Raw genomic sequence first — 18,309 nt, forward strand, 5'->3', positions numbered from 1 at the left:
AACTGTGAGCCAAACAAACTTTTCCTCTTTTTAAATTGTTTATCTCAGGTATTTTGTCCCCATAATGCAAAGTTGACTAACACAAGTCTAGGGATTTTCATAGAAAGCTACATGCTGTTCACACACAAAAAAACAGGGGGTTGTACTTGATTTTATGTGCTGTTTCCAAGGCAGAATAACTGTTCTGGTGCTCATCCATTTACTGACTCCTATGCTTCAAAGCTATCTGAGCACAGTAGATTAGGAAAATGTAAAAACAGATGACAGGATTAGAAATAGCTCAGAAGTCAACAAAAGGTCCAGATGTCTCTCAGGCATGTACCACACTTCACAGCAGTGATGTATGGACAAGAAGGATAGAGCACCATCAGAAGTCTCCATAATAAACAGCAAATTGGCAGCATGACTGCAGGCAGAAAAGATTTGAAGGTATAAGAGTAAGGAAAAAACCCACAGTGGTTAAAACGGCACAAAATCACCTATAATTTTCCAATGTCCTATCCATTAGTGACTGTGTAAGTATGCTTAGTTATTTATCCTTACGCCAGAGAGGGCTATAAAACCTATAAAGTTATGGATAGAAGTAGTTCAATGGTCAATTAGGTTCAGAAAATCTAGTCACTGGTACATGAGTTTTTCATCTGAGGTCTTTGCTTGATGTAGCTATGTTTCCTTTCCTTGCTGGAGGATTACATGACCCGAATCTCCTAAGACATTTGATTCTTTGTCTTCTTTGATATTAGACTCCAGAGCAACATGCTCATACTGTGGAGTATTTACCACTAATCAAATAAAATGGACAAATTCTAACTGATCCATCAGTTTCCCCCTCTTTTTTCCACAGATATCTGAACTGTGCATCTGCCTACTGGATTAGAATCTTTGGGTTAGAAGGAATCTAATAAGTATTCAATCTTCTGTTTGAAACCATTGGAACAACATTCTCCAAGGAGGGGTCACATACCCCCATACTCTGCAAAAGATCATCCCTTTCTTTACCTATCACATATAGAAAATCCATTTTCATTATTATATCACCATCCCACCATGAAATTCTCTCCATCAGTCATGATTATCTCCTCTGGAACCTCCCAAATGTATCCTATCTTTCTTCACAAGTTAGCCCTATGATTCTTATGAAACATACACACAGGCTGAGTTAGGAGGATTGCAAGTTCAAGTCCAACCTCGGCAATTTAGCAAAACCCTGGACCTAAATAAAAAGCGTTGGGGAAGCAATTCAGAAGCAGCCCTGTGTTTAATCCCCAGTACCACAAAAAAAAGAAAGAAAGAAGAAAAAAAACACACAAATACATACACAAAAGTAATCACATCTTGAGTCTCTTCCTCATAGATCTTAACATCCAGGATTCTTTCAAACACTTCTATCTCAGGACAGAATTCACTGCACCCCTCCTTCCCCCATTCACTCATTCTACAAACCTGTATTCAGTGCCTTCTCTCTGACAGACACTTTGCTAATCATCTGGAACCTATCGGGAATCAAATAGCCCCACAAATGGATGCAGAATTGCTATCAGGATAAATACAACAAAGGAGAATTTCTTGCCTGAAGAACAGAACAGATAGTGGTGGTTGCCATTTTCTTAGAAAGAATAGGTTTGTGAGTGGGGAAGATCATGAGGCTGAGTGATGGTGACTAAAAATCCATTAATCTTCATGCAAGTTTTCAATTAAACTCTTAGGCATCTTCTAGGTTATGAGGGAAACCAAGGGGAGCTTTTTTTTAGTAAATATGTAGCCCTCCCCTTTCAGGTAGAGGAGTCTTATAATTACCATGATAAAATCGTTCAATTTTTAATGTCATATTTAATAGTCAGAAATATTAAGGTTCAGCTTCATATTATCACAGCAATTTAACTGTCAATGTTACCTATATATAATTACAAAAATTCCTCTACAAGGGTGGTGTAAAATCTCTACCCTCTGTCTTTAATTCTGCAAAGATAATCTTTTACTCCCACTCCCAAAGAATTAAAGCTTTTCTCTACAGGCACAAGGACACAGGGAAAACACTTTCGGTTTCCCCTCAGATGTCATTTGAACTGACCAATCATGATATTTATTATTATTATTTTTTACAGACCTGGGTATATAACCCAGGGTCTCATGTATGCTAGGTAAAGACTCTACCACTGAGCTAGATCCCCAGATCTCTTGACTTAAAAAAAAAAGATTTAAAAATAGATAACTTCAGTATACTCTCAAGCTATAACCAACTCACTTAAGGAGCTAAAAATTCTTAATATTTCTTAAGGCAAGTTATAGTGAAATGTATATCATTTTTACCTAGTCAGGTAGAGCTGTATCAGCAAATCTAACCCTTTTACAGCATTCCAAGTCTTAGCATAGGTTTTTTGAGCAAAGCAGGGCGTTTATAGTGTCCTTGGTTTCATAGTGTTATTCAGATCAGGAATAAGAGCAAGAATGAAGAATTAAGTTTCTAAAGTTCAAATGAAATTCAAATATTTATTTAACATTCCAACTTTGAAGTTAGTATTCTCTAAGAAACAAAGTAGAAAATAAAAATTCAGTGATCCAGTTTGAATTACAAACATTTTCCCAAGTTTTATTGAAGAGAAACTTCAAAACAATCTTCAAAACAAAATTTGATTCTGATCCATAATTAAAATGTAGTTATAATGCATGTCACCTTAAAATTAGAAGCTCACGCTCCTCATTTTAAGCAGATTCACTGTTAAGTAGGCAAGACTCATTAGGTCAACCCTTAGATAGCATTCTTATTCAGAAAGAAGTCTTTATTTAAGCGAACAAGGCACTATTACTACAGATCATCTTAAATTCTTATCTGTTAAATTAGGTGGCCTATGTTTCCGATCCCTCCTCTGCTTTCCTCTTGCAGGGACATGTAGAGGGAGAGATTCAGTTTGGTGAGGCTGCTGAAGTACAGTACAAGCTGAAGTACAGGGCTCAAAAGCAGGTTCTTCAGTGTCTCAGCCTTTCATCAGAGGAGCTTAATTGTGATGACAAGTTGACATCAAGCATCACCTACTCTCTGGACCCAGCCAGTAGAGTTCTTTTCTCTTTACTTGCTAGCATGTGGCCCTTTTCTATATCTCTGCTCAGGAACTCCAATATATACTAGGAGGAGCACTGAACCTAGGAGTCAAGGGAGGCAAATTCTAATCCTAGGGCTGACACAAATGAACTACGTGATTTTGAGCACGTCTCTTAGTCTCTGAACCAAGTTCCGTATCTCTAAAATAAATTTCTCCAATTAGGCATGGTGGTGTTCGCCTGGACCCAGTGACTTGGGAGACTAAGGTAGGGGGATCCCAAGTTCTAGGCCAACCTCAGCAAGTTAGCAAGACCCTCAGTAACTTAGTGAGACCGAATCTCAAAATAATAAGAACTGAGGATGTAGCTCAGTAATAGAGCACCCCTGAGTTCAATCCACAATATAAATTAATTAATTTTAAAATTTCTCTAGATCTTACCAACTTCTGCTTACTAAGTTTAACAACCTACTTTGTCCGAGAGAAATCTTAGCTCCCTGAAAACCCCTGACCCCACACCTTCTCTAATAATATGAAGTCCTCTTCATTCATTCAATTATGTAAATGTATCTCCCATGTGCCAGATTTATGCTTGGGATGGTGGCTAAAATATCAAATGAAAAGAATCATGTTCTTTGCATTGGAGTGAAATAAGATTTTTATTTAAGAAAATTCTGATTGCTGCAAGGAACGTGACTTGAAGGGTGACAAGAGTGAATGAGGTACATAAATTGGATTGCTATTGTAACCCAAGAAAGAGAGGATGATGTAGAAGGGTTGATAAGGTGAAGATGGAGAAGTCAATAATTATTTCACAAGTAGAATTGACAAATATTATGAAAGTATTGGGAGTGGGGAGGAGAGAAAGAGAAAGGGAAGTACCAAGTAACTCCCAGGTTTCTGGTTTAAGATTTTGTGTTGATTGATAGAGAAACCTAAGGAGGAGAAGGTTTGGGGATGGGGAGCAGGCGAGTATACAGTGACCACGACTTGAACTATGACTTGTGGACTCTTCTGACCTAGTCAAGAGATGGGTAAAGGCAAGAAAGGTGTGCCACAGGCAATCCAGTGTGCACCCTCTGCCCTTGATACGGGTCCCTCTTCACCAGCCTTTGCCAGCTCCTAGGTGACACTGAGGGAATAAAGGACAAGATACCAGTCAGTGTCATCTGTCACTGGCTCTTTGCGGTGCCAAATCCGCGGGTATTTGTCACCGACTGCAGCAACAATTTGCGCGGGTCTTTATCGGTGGTGGACTGGAAACGAACTGCTGCTTCTTGAAGGTGCGTCCTGCATCCTGTGAACTAAAGGTGCGTGCTAGGAGTATGTGCTAAGGGTGTACTGCTTCTCTCTGTTTGCCGCTGCCCCTACTCGCTGCTTCTCTTCTTCTTGCCACTTTTCTCTGTCTGCTGCTGCTCCTTACTGTCACGCCCCCGCCCACTGCCCGCTTATATTCCCTCCAGGAGGCAGAGGGCGGGGCCACACCAGTTGCAATCAGGCGAGGAGCCAGCTGCCCTATCACGGCAAGGGTTAAAAGGAGCAGGCCCAAGCAGGAGTGCTCAGGAACACCTGTGCTCGCCTTGTGCGTGTGGACTGAACTGAATACGGCCAGTGATAAATCACCTGAGTGCACTTATGTTAATTAACCTCCTCACTGCCGATGTGATCAGGCTCGGTTCTGGCTGGCACAGCCCCCAACAGTCATCCATGCATACCTGGACACATGTATGTTCACATGTAACCAAATGATACACTAGATTGTAGTAAGGGCGCTTATTTAAAGCAAATAAAATTATTTGAAAAAGGAAGGGCTGTACTTCACTCTTCCCAGCAGAACCAGAAAAAGCTTTTTCATTAAACCCATGTAACCTGTATCTTGAAGGATATAGAGGACAACTCCAGGTAGGTAAGTCATAGAGGAGGGAATTCTAGACTAGGGGGAAGAGTGAATTTGAATGCACAGAGGTGAAGAAGCAGATGATGTGTCTGGGATAATATTCTCTAAGTATGTGGAACACAGCATTTTTGGTACCTAATGGTGCTAAGTGGGGTGTAGGAGATTTTGGTGGCATGCAGACACCTACAGTCAGTAACAAGGACTCACTGGGGTTTTGAAAATTATCTGCCTTTTAATTTCCTTCTATCCTCACTTGGGAGAGTTTCTGAGTTGGCTACCAAGAAAGCTCTAAACACTTCTTTCTCAGGGTGCTGGGGACCAAACACAGGGCCTAATATAGCACTAGCACTGAGCCATATACCACCGGCCCTATGTACCATTCTTAAAATCTAATCTTCCTTTTTTACAAATGATCAGATTACAGGCTCAGAGATTTTACAGGTAATAGTATCTTGCTAGAATTTAATATTATTTTGCTTTTATTATATTTATTCTTATATTTATGACAAATGACATTACACTTACAGTAATGATACAAAGTTTTCTTTTTATATACATAGGTTTGATTATGAGTGATTTAAGTAAAAATATAGAATATTAAGGAGTTAATCATACAGATAGTGAACATGGTCAGAATTATGACAGTGGAATATCTAAAGTTTTGGGAATAACTTTCTAGGAGAAAGTTCAGTGATTTAATAAGTTAATATCATTAGATTGTTGAGGGATTAAGCATGGTAAAATAAAGTTGAAAATTACAGGTAAAATCTCCTATCTTTGATACTTTGTCACTGGGTGACCTTGGGCAAGATGCTTAAGGCCTTCAAGTCTCTATCCCCTTGCCTTTATAATGAGGAACTGTTTTATAGGAATGTAAGGATCAAAGGCAATGAATATGCAGGTCATAAAATTGAAGACATTATTAACCTTTATAACTTTCCAACAAGCTTTCCAAGTTTAGCCCCAATTGACTCTGACCTAATTTCTCTTAATTCTGCAAGATATTAGATTTGTAGAGCTAAAATTGTCTTTAGAAAGGAATCAAACATGTTATTTTTTCTTTATTTCTCCATTAACTTATAGAGGAAGTTAAGAACTCAGCCTGATAATAATCAAATAATTTTCTTTGTGTATGTGCATGAATATATAACAAATCCCACCATTATGTACAACTATAAGCACCAATTTAAAAATATAGAAAAACAAAACAAATGAAAAAAAGAAAAAAAAAAAAAAAAACAGCCTGACACTCACTCCTACTTGTTCCCAGGTCATTCTAAATCGTTGTAAAATAGGGAGAGGACCACATATCCAGCCCAAATCGCAGACTCCCATGCTAAGTCCTAATGTTCTTCCGAGTGCATTTTGTAGAATTTTTTTTTATTCACTGTACACAAATGTGGTACAACTTTTCATTTCTCTGGTTGTACATCACGTAGAGTCACACCATTTGTGTAATCACACATGTACATAGGGTAATGATGTTTGTCTCCTTCCACCATCTTTTAAATTAAACTTTAAAAAAAACCCACAGAACTCTATAAACAATATAGACACATCTCTCTCTAAAAATACATAATACTGAGAACAGGGGTAAATCACTTAATCCACACTCCACAGCTTCAGCCCCATCCTTTTAGACACCTTTCCTCCTTCTTGAAGAAGTCTGTATACACTGCTGGTTTGGCAAACAAAAACTCAGGGCACCACCAAACAGTTCTCTGACTTTTACCTCAAAAACCAAGTGCATGCCAAGTGCTGTGGTGCATGCCTGTAATCCCAGCAACTCGGGAGGCTGAGGAAGGAGGATCATGAGTTCAAAGCCAGCTTCAGCAAAAGCACTAAACAACTCAGTGAGACCCTGTCTCTAAAGAAAATACAAAATATGGCTGGGGATGTGGCTCAGTGGTTGAGCACCCCTGAGTTCAATCCTCCAGGACCCACCTCCACCCAAAAAACAAACACACAAACAAACAAAAATGAGTGCCTGCTGAGACTTGGGAATCTAAAGATTTTCTCACTCAGTGTAAGAAAGACCAAGAGGTGAAGTGGTCCAACCTCGCTCCCTTAACAAAAGGAGTCTGACTTTTCAGCCCTTGCAAAATCATTAAAGTAGGGGCATAAAAGCAGTTCCCTCTCAAACAGTAGTAATGATTTTCATTTTCCAAATTAGGCATTGACATTTGGGAAACCTGTCATTAAAGGATTTTCTGCCTGCTGCCTTTGCTTTCATTTCCTGGAAGTGTTTTATTAAGTGGGTCATCTCATATCACAAAGGAGGACAAATACAGGCCATTGGTAATATCTCTTGCACAGTTCTGCAGTTCCAGTTATAAGCACAATGGGCAGGCAGTTTATGACTCTCTCAGTCTTCAGTATGGTGATAATTTGTCCTGTACATTTGTATCCCCCTGCCACACGTCTTCCTAAGTGAACCACCAGATTTAAATGGGTCAGCGATGGTTATTTCTTCTAACAATTCTGTACAAGTATAAAAACAGTTTTTTAGAAATACCCTTATCCTAAATTGTAAGGGATGGAATGACATAAATTTCAGGCAGCATAATAAATGCATGATTCTAAACAAGAAGTGATCAGACATTTTAAACAATTTTTAAGTGCTTATGTACCCACATATTAGAAATTGTAGTTTTTGATTGGCACAAAAACATATATTAAGCACAAATACACACAGGAAGACAAGTGTACTTCTAGGGCCTGCTAATGACTTTGCTGAGATATTAATAGTTTAAGAATTTATATTTGAGGCACTGGAAAATGATCAAGGAATCAAAATTTTAACTCTGATACAGTAGTTTAGTTAGGTATTCAGGAAGAAGCAAAGCATATGGTTTCATTACAGAATTTCAGCTTAATCTTGGGATCCAAATGTTTCAAGTTCAAATAAATCCTCACAAGCCTGCCTGCTCTTCTGATTGCCAAGTCTGAACAGCCATAGACAGGATCTGACCTGTGCCTACAAACCTACAAAGAGGAGAAACTTGATCACTAAGCTATGTAAAAACCACACCCAGAAATAAGCAGCCGTTCATTTTAAAGTGAATAGAAACAAAATGATACCTGATCTTCGGCTCTCTGGCTCCTCAGCATCGATAAGTATTTCCTAATTGCGTGGAGAGGGTATTTTTTGAAATAGGAGAATCTAGATGGAGGCAACAGATTATCCATGGTAAGAAAAGCCCGAGGGTCCTTGTCAGCCTCTCCCTGTCAGCAACCATATGAAATCTAGAAACTTTACAGTTCCTCAGATGCCTGAAGATTTGTTTGTAGTTCAGCCACTTCCCTGCAAACAAAGCAGATGTTCTTGTTTCTTTCTCTTTTGGGTAGAGTTCCTGGAGAATCTAGACAGCTTAGCATGAACACCATCTAGAAGCGTCCAGAAATAAGATGCCCAAGGGCAATAGGAGCCAGGAGGAATTTAGAGGCTGGTCCACAGAATGCAAATCGCCTGGCAGTGGTGATATGACTGTCCTATTTCTAGCAACAGTGTTCTGTTGCAAGCTATGTTAATATTAGCTAGCTGGTGACTTTCCATGCCCAAGGACTCTCATGAGGTTTAATTGTAATTCTTCTGACAGTCTTTCTAGTTTTTTTTTTTTTTTTTTTTTAAAGAGGGCAGGACATGTGGTTTTTCCAGTTTCCTTCTAGATTTCTTATCATCATGGACACACACTGAAAACCCTCAGCTGTATCTCAACTCTAAAGTGTTGATTCATTCAGCCTTTGTATTCAGAGACTTCTAAACAACAACAACAAAAAAATGAACAAATTAGTTCACTCTTTATGGTTAGCAAGGCAGGCAGCAGCTGTACTGAGAATGTTTGGTTTGCACTGTGGTGCTTTATGCAACATACCTAGTAACCAGATACTTCACATTAATTGAATAGCTGCAAACAGATTCTGTTCTGAGTTAAAAGGCTTCTCTCCTTGAATCCTTATCGCAAATCCACAGGCTGAATTCAAAAACATTAACTTTCCTCAGACTTTATTCTGCATGTAAGGTAGAGAAGATGTTATGCATTTTCTTTCTTAGATCGCAAAGAGGATCCATGCTTTAAAGAGGAAGAAAGAAAGAAAAAGAACATGACAAGAGGTCTGTGGTCTTAGGGGACATGAAATTTGAAAGTTCATTTTCTTCTTACTCTACGGAGGTCACAGGGTTTCTAAGCTACATCCTCAAATAGACTTTACTCTTTTATCATCCTTTTAAACTTTGCAGTAGCTGGTTCATTTGATGGTCACATTTGGCCACTTCTGAGAAGGGCTGGACGTTGACCCCAAATCATGCAAACTAGAGATTTGCTTTGGGGGTGAAAAGAGAAAACTCGTCTTTCCCCTTTCAGAGAGAGTAGTTATTGGGGGACAGGAGAGGGCAGGCAGAGCTGGGAAACCCATGATGTACCTCAAGCTGTCCCCCAGGATGGGCTGGATGGGCCACTTGCTTCAGGGAACACAGCTGATGGCCTGAAGTGGGCTGTGCCACAAGCAGCCCAGGCCATCTGTCAGGTTGGCCTGGGGCCCACGGGCAAGGTGATCTTCCAGACTCACCAGGGCCAGCTTGGCAATTCCAAGAAGGCATTTACGTGTTGCTGCTGAGGCTGGCTCCTAGGAGGAGGTCCTGCCCTCCCATCACCTCTCTAGGTTCACTGGCCCATGCTTGTGGAGGCTGACTGTGTCCTCCTCGACTCTAGAGATGACAGGGAGACAGTCGTGCGCCGGTGAAGCATCTGAATGCTGCTGGTCCACTCCCTGCCAGTTCACGTTCCAGAAACATACAAAACTAAGAGACCCAAACACCTGGGGCCACCCTGGAAAGAGAGGTGGCCCCAGGGAGAGCGGGGGTCGGCGAAAGTGCCCTTTCTAATTACCCTCCAGATCCACGAGCTGCCCTTTCACTTCTCTTCCAGAATATGCCCTCTTTATTATGGACAGCAGCCGGAAGCCCGTCAAACTCCCGTAGCATGTCTGGTGATCTTTTCCCAACAAGGAGCAAAAAGCAAAGTTCATTTTAGAAGGTTGTTTCACAATCACCTTTTCCTGAGCTGAGGCCAGTGATGAAAAGAGATGAGGACGGGGGGGAGGGGAGTCGATTGATTACATTGACATTATTGTGATACTATCAATTGATAACAAATATGAACTATATCTAATATTTATTGGGCCTTTTAGCCAGGCTACTGTGCTAAATCCTTTACAGTGTCTTATATAATCTTATAGCATCCTTTGGGGAAACCAAGGCTCAGAGAAGGTAAACAATTTGCTAAGGTCACACAGCTACAAATGCAAAGAAAGATTTCTAACCAAGTAGCCCTGACTCCATTCCCAACTGATACACTGCACAGTCTCCTAACTCACACCCAAAAGTGAATTCCTGAGAACCGATGCTCTACTTATTAACCTGAAGGAGGAAGCACAGGGGGTTGCCTCGTTAAAGAGAAATACAAATTCAGACTGCTAGGAATTTACAGACTAAGATGATTAGACTAGAGACCAGGCACATTTTCATGAAAAAAATCATCCAACTTCCTATTCTGAGTTCTCTAAAAATAAAGTTAATGCTCATTACCTGGATCTTGAAGTTTCTTTTATGCAGTGATTTTGGTGATGTTAAAAAGAAGTTGTATTTGTAAATATAGGTTTTCTGCTTTTCAGAATTTGAAAGCCACAGCAGATTCAGTTTCTGTTTAATATAGATTGTAATGCTCCATTTCTCTCTTTTTTATTTTTTGGTAATGGGCACTTAACCACGGAGCCACAACCCCAACCCTTTTTAATATTTTATTTAGAGACAGGGTCTCGCTGAGTTGCTTAGGGCCTTGCTGAGTTGCCGAGGCTGGCTTTGAACTCACAATCCTCCTACCTCAGCCTCTCATGTCCGGGCCCCTCCCTCTATTTTTAATACAAATATGAAGGTTGGATTTTACACACCCTGTCTCTTAGGTGAGAGTCATAATCTGCTCACATGCACAGTAGGACCTCTCCTCCCTTTAGAACTGGAGGAGGGCCAGTTTTGATTGCCACTGTGACTCGGTTGCCTGGGTGAGCAACAGCTGACCAGAGTCCTTAAGACTACATGGTACATCTGCAAGGACCAGAAGGGGCCAACGTATGGGCCTCAGGCGATAAGAGGGATACTCTGCCTCCTACACATGTAGCACAATAAAGACCAGAAGCAATTACCTGTTATTGTGCACAGTTGACTCTCACCCCTTGAGCTCTGGTCTACAGAAAAATAACCAACAGAAGCCATAAATCTAGGAGAGTTACAGATCAAGGCTGCAATCCCACTAGGAAAGGAGAGTCACATGCTCTCTCTAGATTCTAAGAATTACTGCTCTTATATAAATGGCTTAGAATATGGAGAATCCTTGATGTCTTCCCTTGAAAAGCAGCTTAAGGAGGTAAAGCCAATTCTAGGAAAAATAGTGGCAAGGGGTTGAGTAGAGAGTTGTTTTACTTTTTTTTTTCCTTTCCAGTGTTGCTGAAGCCGAAATGAAAATGTGACTTTGTGAAACCATCTAGCACTGTGTCCTGCACACAGTAGGTGCTTCATTAATACATACCAGTACGTATTTATTAAAGTAGAAAGACAAAGAGAAAAAAAATGGGACCTAAGTGTCAAATTGAGGTTGAGAAATAGAAAAGGAAAACAGAAAATGTATCTCCAGGAAACCTTTGAAATATCTCCAAATTTTGATACCTCCAAATTGCAACAAGACAAAAAGTAAAACCCCACTAAATGTACTTCTGATTGGTGCTGAAAATTTCTATCAAGAAAACAACTCCATTCTCTGGGAATAAATCCAGCCCAGATATAGAGTGAAGGGCAAGCAGGCAGACAGAATGATGCAGAAGCTGCTAGCCCAGAAAACAGAAACCATTTTTTTTTTTTTTTTTTATAAATTCCACTGAGAAATTTCTCTCGTTCCACCAGATCTGCAGTTATTGGTCTAGTCTCTTCTCCCAAGGACAGTGTTAAGTGAAATCAGGAAAGAGAAGAATGGGAGGCATTTAACTGTGCTCTTCAGGACAAGTTTATGCAGCACCAGATTCCATCTTATTGCATGATGAAAGCATTTCTGCTACATCACAGGACTTTTTGTTGGGGCCCCTACCACATAGGGAGTAATTATCCTATTGCTGCAAACTTTCCCCAAATCCACATTCCAAATCCCCATGTGTTCCCATTTCAACCACAATCCAGCAACACTGAAGGTTCTAATTTTTCTCTAAGCTATATGGTACTGTATGTCTTTTGCTTTCTAGTTTCAAGTGTTAATTTTTCAAATTTAATAACTATGCATGAGACACTTGTACTCCACTAAAGGCAAAAAGACATTTTCTGTGTAGGTTAGGTCAAATGTGAACATGTGTTGGAATCACCTAGATGTCTTATTAAAGCACAGTTTGCTGGACTCTACTCTCAGAGTGTCCAATTCGGTAGTCTGGGGTAAGGAGCAAGATTTTGCATTTGTACCAACTCCTCTTGGTGTGCTGATCCTACTGGTCTGGAACTCCACTTTGAGAACTACTGGTTTGGGAGCTGTCAGGTAGCAGAGGGGTGGTAAAGGGAATTCCCAGGTGTACTTTGAAGAATAGATGCCCTGTAATTTGAGAACTTCCATCAGATGCTTGCTTTTATTTATTTGTTTGTACTGGGGATTGAACCCAGGAGTGCTCTACCACTGAGCTACATCCCCAGCCCTTTTTACTTTTGTTTTTGTTTTTGTTTTTTTAATTTTGAGAAAAGGTCTCATTAAATTGCAGAGGCTGACCTCCAACTTGGAATCCTCCCATCTTGTAGCCTCCTGACTCACTGGGATGATAGGCATGCACCACCATGCCTGGCCAGATGCCCATTTTAAAATGCACTTTCCCAGTGGGGGTGGTTCCCCCAGGCCAAAGCCCATCTCTTTTCTTGCAGTCATATTTCCATAAGAGAGTCTCCTGCACTGAGAGAGATTCACATGTACCTCCCACCAAGTTCAGTTTTCTGCATGATCTCTTGATCGATTGCTCTCAAAACTCTAACTCAGTTCATCTTATCAAGTTGCAGTGACACTATCAGCTTAAACACCTTTAGATCAAGCTTTAAGCACAGGGTCAGAAACCACAGCCAGTTCTACTCAACACCTTTTCTCTCCCTGCTCTGCCACTAGCTCCTTGTCCCTTTCAAGTTAGGGAGGGAAGCTAAAGGGTTATAGAAAATAATATTCCTACAAGACAACCCCTGGAAGAAACAGAAAGACAGTGTGACTCAGAAGAAGGGAGGGAAATTAACCAAACATTAAACCTCTCCCGGTAAATCCTTTCCCAGTAACAATGGGCCCCCAAGGGAAAAAGCAAACTTTCATCCCTTCCTGGGTTCATCCCAGGATCTCCACCAAAAGTAAATATTCACTCCTTCCTAACCACAATGGGCCCTGGAGGGAGGAGGTGGATACTGAAACACTGGGCCCTGAACTTTTCCCTTTTCCTATTGCCAATGAGTCCAGGAAGGAGAAAAACAAATAGTGAAGCTCTAGGTAACAATGGGTCCCAGAGGAAGGAAGATAAGCAGCGAACTGAGCTTTTCCCAGTGACAATGAATTTCAGACTTTTTACAAACTTTTTTCTGACTGCCCAAACCAACACATCCTGCCTCAGCCTCCAATAATTAATTCACCCTCATTGTAACCTATAAAACACAGACTCCTTCTGTAACCCACGGGCCATGTCTGTCCCCAGGAAATGAGCCTGTCCTTGCCTGATTGAGTGACTCAGTTGCAACATAAAGGAGAGCTCGCTGATTCCTTTGAGGTCTGCTTCTGCCCTGGTTATTTGTATTTTCGTAATGGTGCCAAAATCATGTTGTTTATTTTTGCTTACAAAAGGATTCCAAACCTGAAACAGGGAGCTTCCTCAGTATCAAAAATCCTCAAAATCACAGCCCTCTACAAACCCATCCCCAAGCTTAATCTGTTCATCTTGTTACTGGCTCCGTGGGTTCTCCTTCTTTCCATCAGAAGAATCAGTTAAAGGCACAAATGTAACAGGAACAAGACTACTGGGACTTCTTGCTCAAGCAGAAGGGAGACAATCATTCATGGAGACCTTGTCAAGCTGGCTCCAAGAACAAAGAAAGGAGCTAGCTATTATGTCTGTGCAACCCAAGAAGGGTTGCAGGGGTGGGCTAGAGTCTAGCAATTTTAATTGACTTGGGGCACATTTTCTAAAGTGTTTTCTTGGCAGGTTATGTGCAAGTACTTCAGCCTTGAGCACTGGGAGTTAAGTCTGGAGCCAAATGTCACATCTCTCCCTGTGGAATCATCTTTTCCTTGTAGTAAGGGTAAGTTGCCACAGCCTTAAGGAAACACAGGTGAGTGGGGTGGAAGAAAACGCCAGTCATGTGAGTAACAAGTTAAGGGGCTTGGGAATTCACCCTTCTGGTGACTTCTTAACAGCCTTATCCTTTATGTCGTTTGTCCTTGGAGAATTCCGCTAAGGGGATCCTGGTGTTAATGATGCAACTTGTTTCTGGGGCTAATACGGGTTTGAGAGTGAGTGAGAAACTACAGGGAGGCACCCAATGCACTCTTTTTTTTTTTATTTTTTTACGTATTTATTTATTTAATTCATTTGTTTTTAACAAAACACATGGTTTGATAGATTTGGCCCCTGGGTCCAAATTAATAAGTTTTTTACTTTTTCCGGGTTACAGAATTTAGAATTGGTTTATATATTATCTGGAAAATTAATGTATTATCCAGCTATTTGTGTTTAATTTTTTTCTTTTATTTTTATTGTAAACAAATGGGATACAGGTTGTTTCTGTTTGTACATGGAGTTACAGCATACCATTTGTGTAATCATAAATTTACATAGGGTAATGATGTTTGATTTATTCTGTTATTTTTTCCTTCCCCCCCACCCCTCCCACCCCTCTTTTCCCTCTATACAGTCCCTCCTTCCTTCATTCTTGCCCCCACCCCCCATTATGTGTCATCATCTACTTATCATCGAGATCATTCGTCCTTTGGATTTTTGAGATTGGCTTATCTCACTTAGCATGATATTCTCCACTTCCATCCATTTGCCTGCAAATGCCATCATTTTATCATTCTTTATAGCTGAGTAATATTCCATTGTATATATATATACCACAGTTTCTTTATCCGCTCATCAATTGAAGGGCGTGTAGGTTGGTTCCACAGTCTGGTAATTGTGAATTGAGCAGCTATGAACGTTGACGTGGCTGTATCTCTGTAGTATGCTGATTTTAAGTCCTTTGGGTATAGGCCGAGGAGTGAGATAGCTGGGTCAAATGGTAGGTCCATTCCAAGTTTTCTAAGGAATCTCCACACTGCTTTCCAGAGTGGCTGCACTAATTTGCAGCCCCACCAGCAATGGATGAGTGTACCTTTTTCCCCACATCCTCTCCAACACCTATTGTTGCTTGTATTCTTGATAATCGCCATTCTAATTGGGGTGAGATGGAATTTAATGTAGTTTTGATTTGCATTTCTCTTATTACTAAAGATGGCGAACATTTTTTCATGTTTGTTGATTGCTTGTAGATCTTCTTCTGTGAAGTATCTGTTCATATCCTTAACCCATTTGTTGATTGGGTTATTTGTATTCTTGGTGTAGAGTTTTTTGAGTTCTTTATATATTCTGGAAATTAGTACTCTATCTGAAGTATGAGTGGCAAAGATATTCTCCCACTCTGTAGGCTCTCTCTTCACATTGCTGATAGTTTCCTTTGCTGAGAGAAAACTATTTAGTTTGAATCTATCCCAGTTATTGATTCTTGCTTTTATTTCTTGTGCTATGGGAGTCCTGTTAAGGAAGTCTGATCCTAAGCCAACAAGGTGAAGATTTGGACCTACTTTTTCTTCTATAAGATGCAGGGTCTCTGGTCTGATTTCAAGGTCCTTGATCCATTGTGAGTTGATTTTTGTGCAGGGTGAGAGATAGGAGTTTAGTTTCATTCTGTTGCATATGGATTTCCAGTTTTCTCAGCACCATTTGTTGAACAGGCTGTCTTTTCTCCATTGCATATTTTTGGCCCCTTTGTCTAGTATGAGAAAATTGCATTTATTTGGGTTTGTGTCCGTGTCCTCTATTCTGTACCATTGATCTTCCTGTCTATTTTGGTGTCAATACCATGCCGTTTTTGTTACTATTGCTTTGTAGTATAGTGGAAGTTCTGGTATTGTGATACCCCCTGTTTCATTCTTCCTGCTAAGGATTGCTTTAGCTATTCTGGGTTTCTTATTCTTCCAGATGAATTTCATGATTGCTTGCTCTATTTCTGTAAGGTACATCATTGGGATTTTAATTGGAATTGCATTGAATCTGTATAGCACTTTTGGTAGTATGGCCATTTAGACAATATTAATTCTGCCTATCAAGAACATGGGAGATTTTTCCATCTTCTAAGGTCTTCCTCAATTTCTTTCTTCAATGTTTTGTAGTTTTCATTGTAGAGATTTTTACCTCTTTGGTTAGATTGATTCCCAAGTATTTTATTTTTTTTGAGGCTATTGCAAATGGAGTTGATTTCCTCATTTCCCTTTCAGCTGTTCGGTCGCTTGCATATAAAAATGCTTTAGATTTATGCATGTTGATTTTATAGCCTGTCATTTTGCTGAATTCATTGATGAGGTCTAGAAGTTTTCTGGAGGAGGTTTTTGGATCCTCTAAATATAGAATCATGTCATCCACAAATATCAACAGCTCAAGTTCCTCTTTTCCTATTTGTATCCCTTTAATTTCTTTAGTCTGCCTAATTGCTCTGGCTAGAGTTTCGAGGACAATGTTGAATAGAAGTGGTGAAAGAGGACATCCCTGTCTTGTTCCCATTCTTAAAGGGAATGGTTTCAGTTCTTCTCCATTAAGAATGATGTTGGCCATGGGCTTAGCATAAATAGCCTTTACAATGTTCAGGTATGTTCCTACTATCCCTATTTTTTCTAGTGTTTTGAGCATGAAGGGGTGTTGTGTTTTGTCAAACACTTTTTCGGCATCAATTGAAATAACCATATGATTCTTATCCTTAAGTCTATTGACATTATGGATTACGTTTATTGATTTACGGATGTTAAACCATCCTTGCATTCCAGGGATGAACCCCACTTGATCGTGGTGCATGATTTTCTTAACATGTTTTTGGATATGGTTTGCCAGTATTTTGTTAAGGATCTTTGCATCTATATTCATCAAGAATATTGGTCTAAAATTTTTTTTCCTTGATGTGTCTTTTCCTGGTTTGAGTATGAGGGTGATATTAGCTTCATAGAATGAGTTTGGTAGGGTACCCTCCTTTTCTATTTCCTGGAATACTTTGAGAAGTATTGGAATGCGTTCTTCTTTGAAGGTCTTGTAGAACTCGGCTGAGAATCCGTCTGGTCCTGGGCTTTTCTTGGATGGTAGGTTTTTAATGGCTTCTTCTATTTCATTGCTTGATATTGATCTGTTTAAATTGTGTATGTCCTCCTGGTTCAATTTGGGAGGAGCATATGTCTCTAGAAATTTGTCAATGTCTTCAGTAGTTTCTACTTTGTTGGAATACAGATTTTCTTTCTTTTTTTTTTTTGTCTTGTTTTTTTTTTTCTTGGCAGTACCGGGGATCAAACTCAGGGCCTTGTGCTTGTAAGGCAAGTACTCTACCAGCTGAGCCATCTCCCCAACCCGGAATACAGATTTTCAAAGTAGCTTCTCATTATGTTCTATATCTCAGTGGTGTCTGTCGTGATATTTTCTTTTTCATCACGAATTTTAGTAATTTGAGTTTTCTCTCTCCTCTTTGTTAGTGTGGCTAAGATTCTGTCTATTTTGTTTACTTTCTCAAAGAACCAACTTTTTGTTTTGTCAATTTTTTCAATTGTTTCTTTTGTTTCAATTTCATTGATTTCAGCTCTGATTTTAATTATTTCCTGTCTTCTACTACTTTTGCTGTTATTCTGCTCTTCTTTTTCTAGGGCTTTGAGCTGTAATGTTAGGTCATTTAGTTGTTGACTTTTCATTCTTTTCTGGAATGTGCTCCATGCAATGAATTTTCCTCTTAGTACTGCTTTCATAGTATCCCAGAGATTTTGATATGTTGTATTGTCGTTCTCATTGACCTCCAAGAATTTTTTTATCTCCTCCCTGATGTTTTCTGTTATCCATGTTTCATTCAATAGCATATTATTTAGTCTCCAGGTGTTGGAGTAATTTCTGTTTTTTATTTTGTCATTGATTTATACTCTCAGTCCATTATGATTTGATAGAACACAAGGCAATATCTCTATTTTTTTTGCATATCCTAACGGCTGCTTTGTGGCATAACATATGGTCTATTTTCGAAAAGGTTCCATGTGCTGCTGAGAA

General features: G+C 39.8%; 1 protein-coding gene across 1 annotated transcript in view; it reads right to left on the minus strand.

Annotated features, from left to right (window-relative positions):
• Nucleotides 1-8,332, minus strand: part of Atp2c1 (ATPase secretory pathway Ca2+ transporting 1) — a 129,731-nt gene extending 121,399 nt beyond the window's left edge. The window contains exon 1 of the mRNA XM_047563250.1: nucleotides 8,017-8,332. Coding sequence (XP_047419206.1) covers nucleotides 8,017-8,124 — 108 coding nt within the window. The 5' untranslated portion in view covers nucleotides 8,125-8,332. The remainder of the gene's footprint in view (nucleotides 1-8,016) is intronic.
• Nucleotides 8,333-18,309: the final 9,977 nt, after the last annotated feature.

Source organism: Sciurus carolinensis, chromosome 9, assembly GCF_902686445.1.
Source record: "Sciurus carolinensis chromosome 9, mSciCar1.2, whole genome shotgun sequence".
NCBI lineage: Eukaryota > Metazoa > Chordata > Mammalia > Rodentia > Sciuridae > Sciurus > Sciurus carolinensis.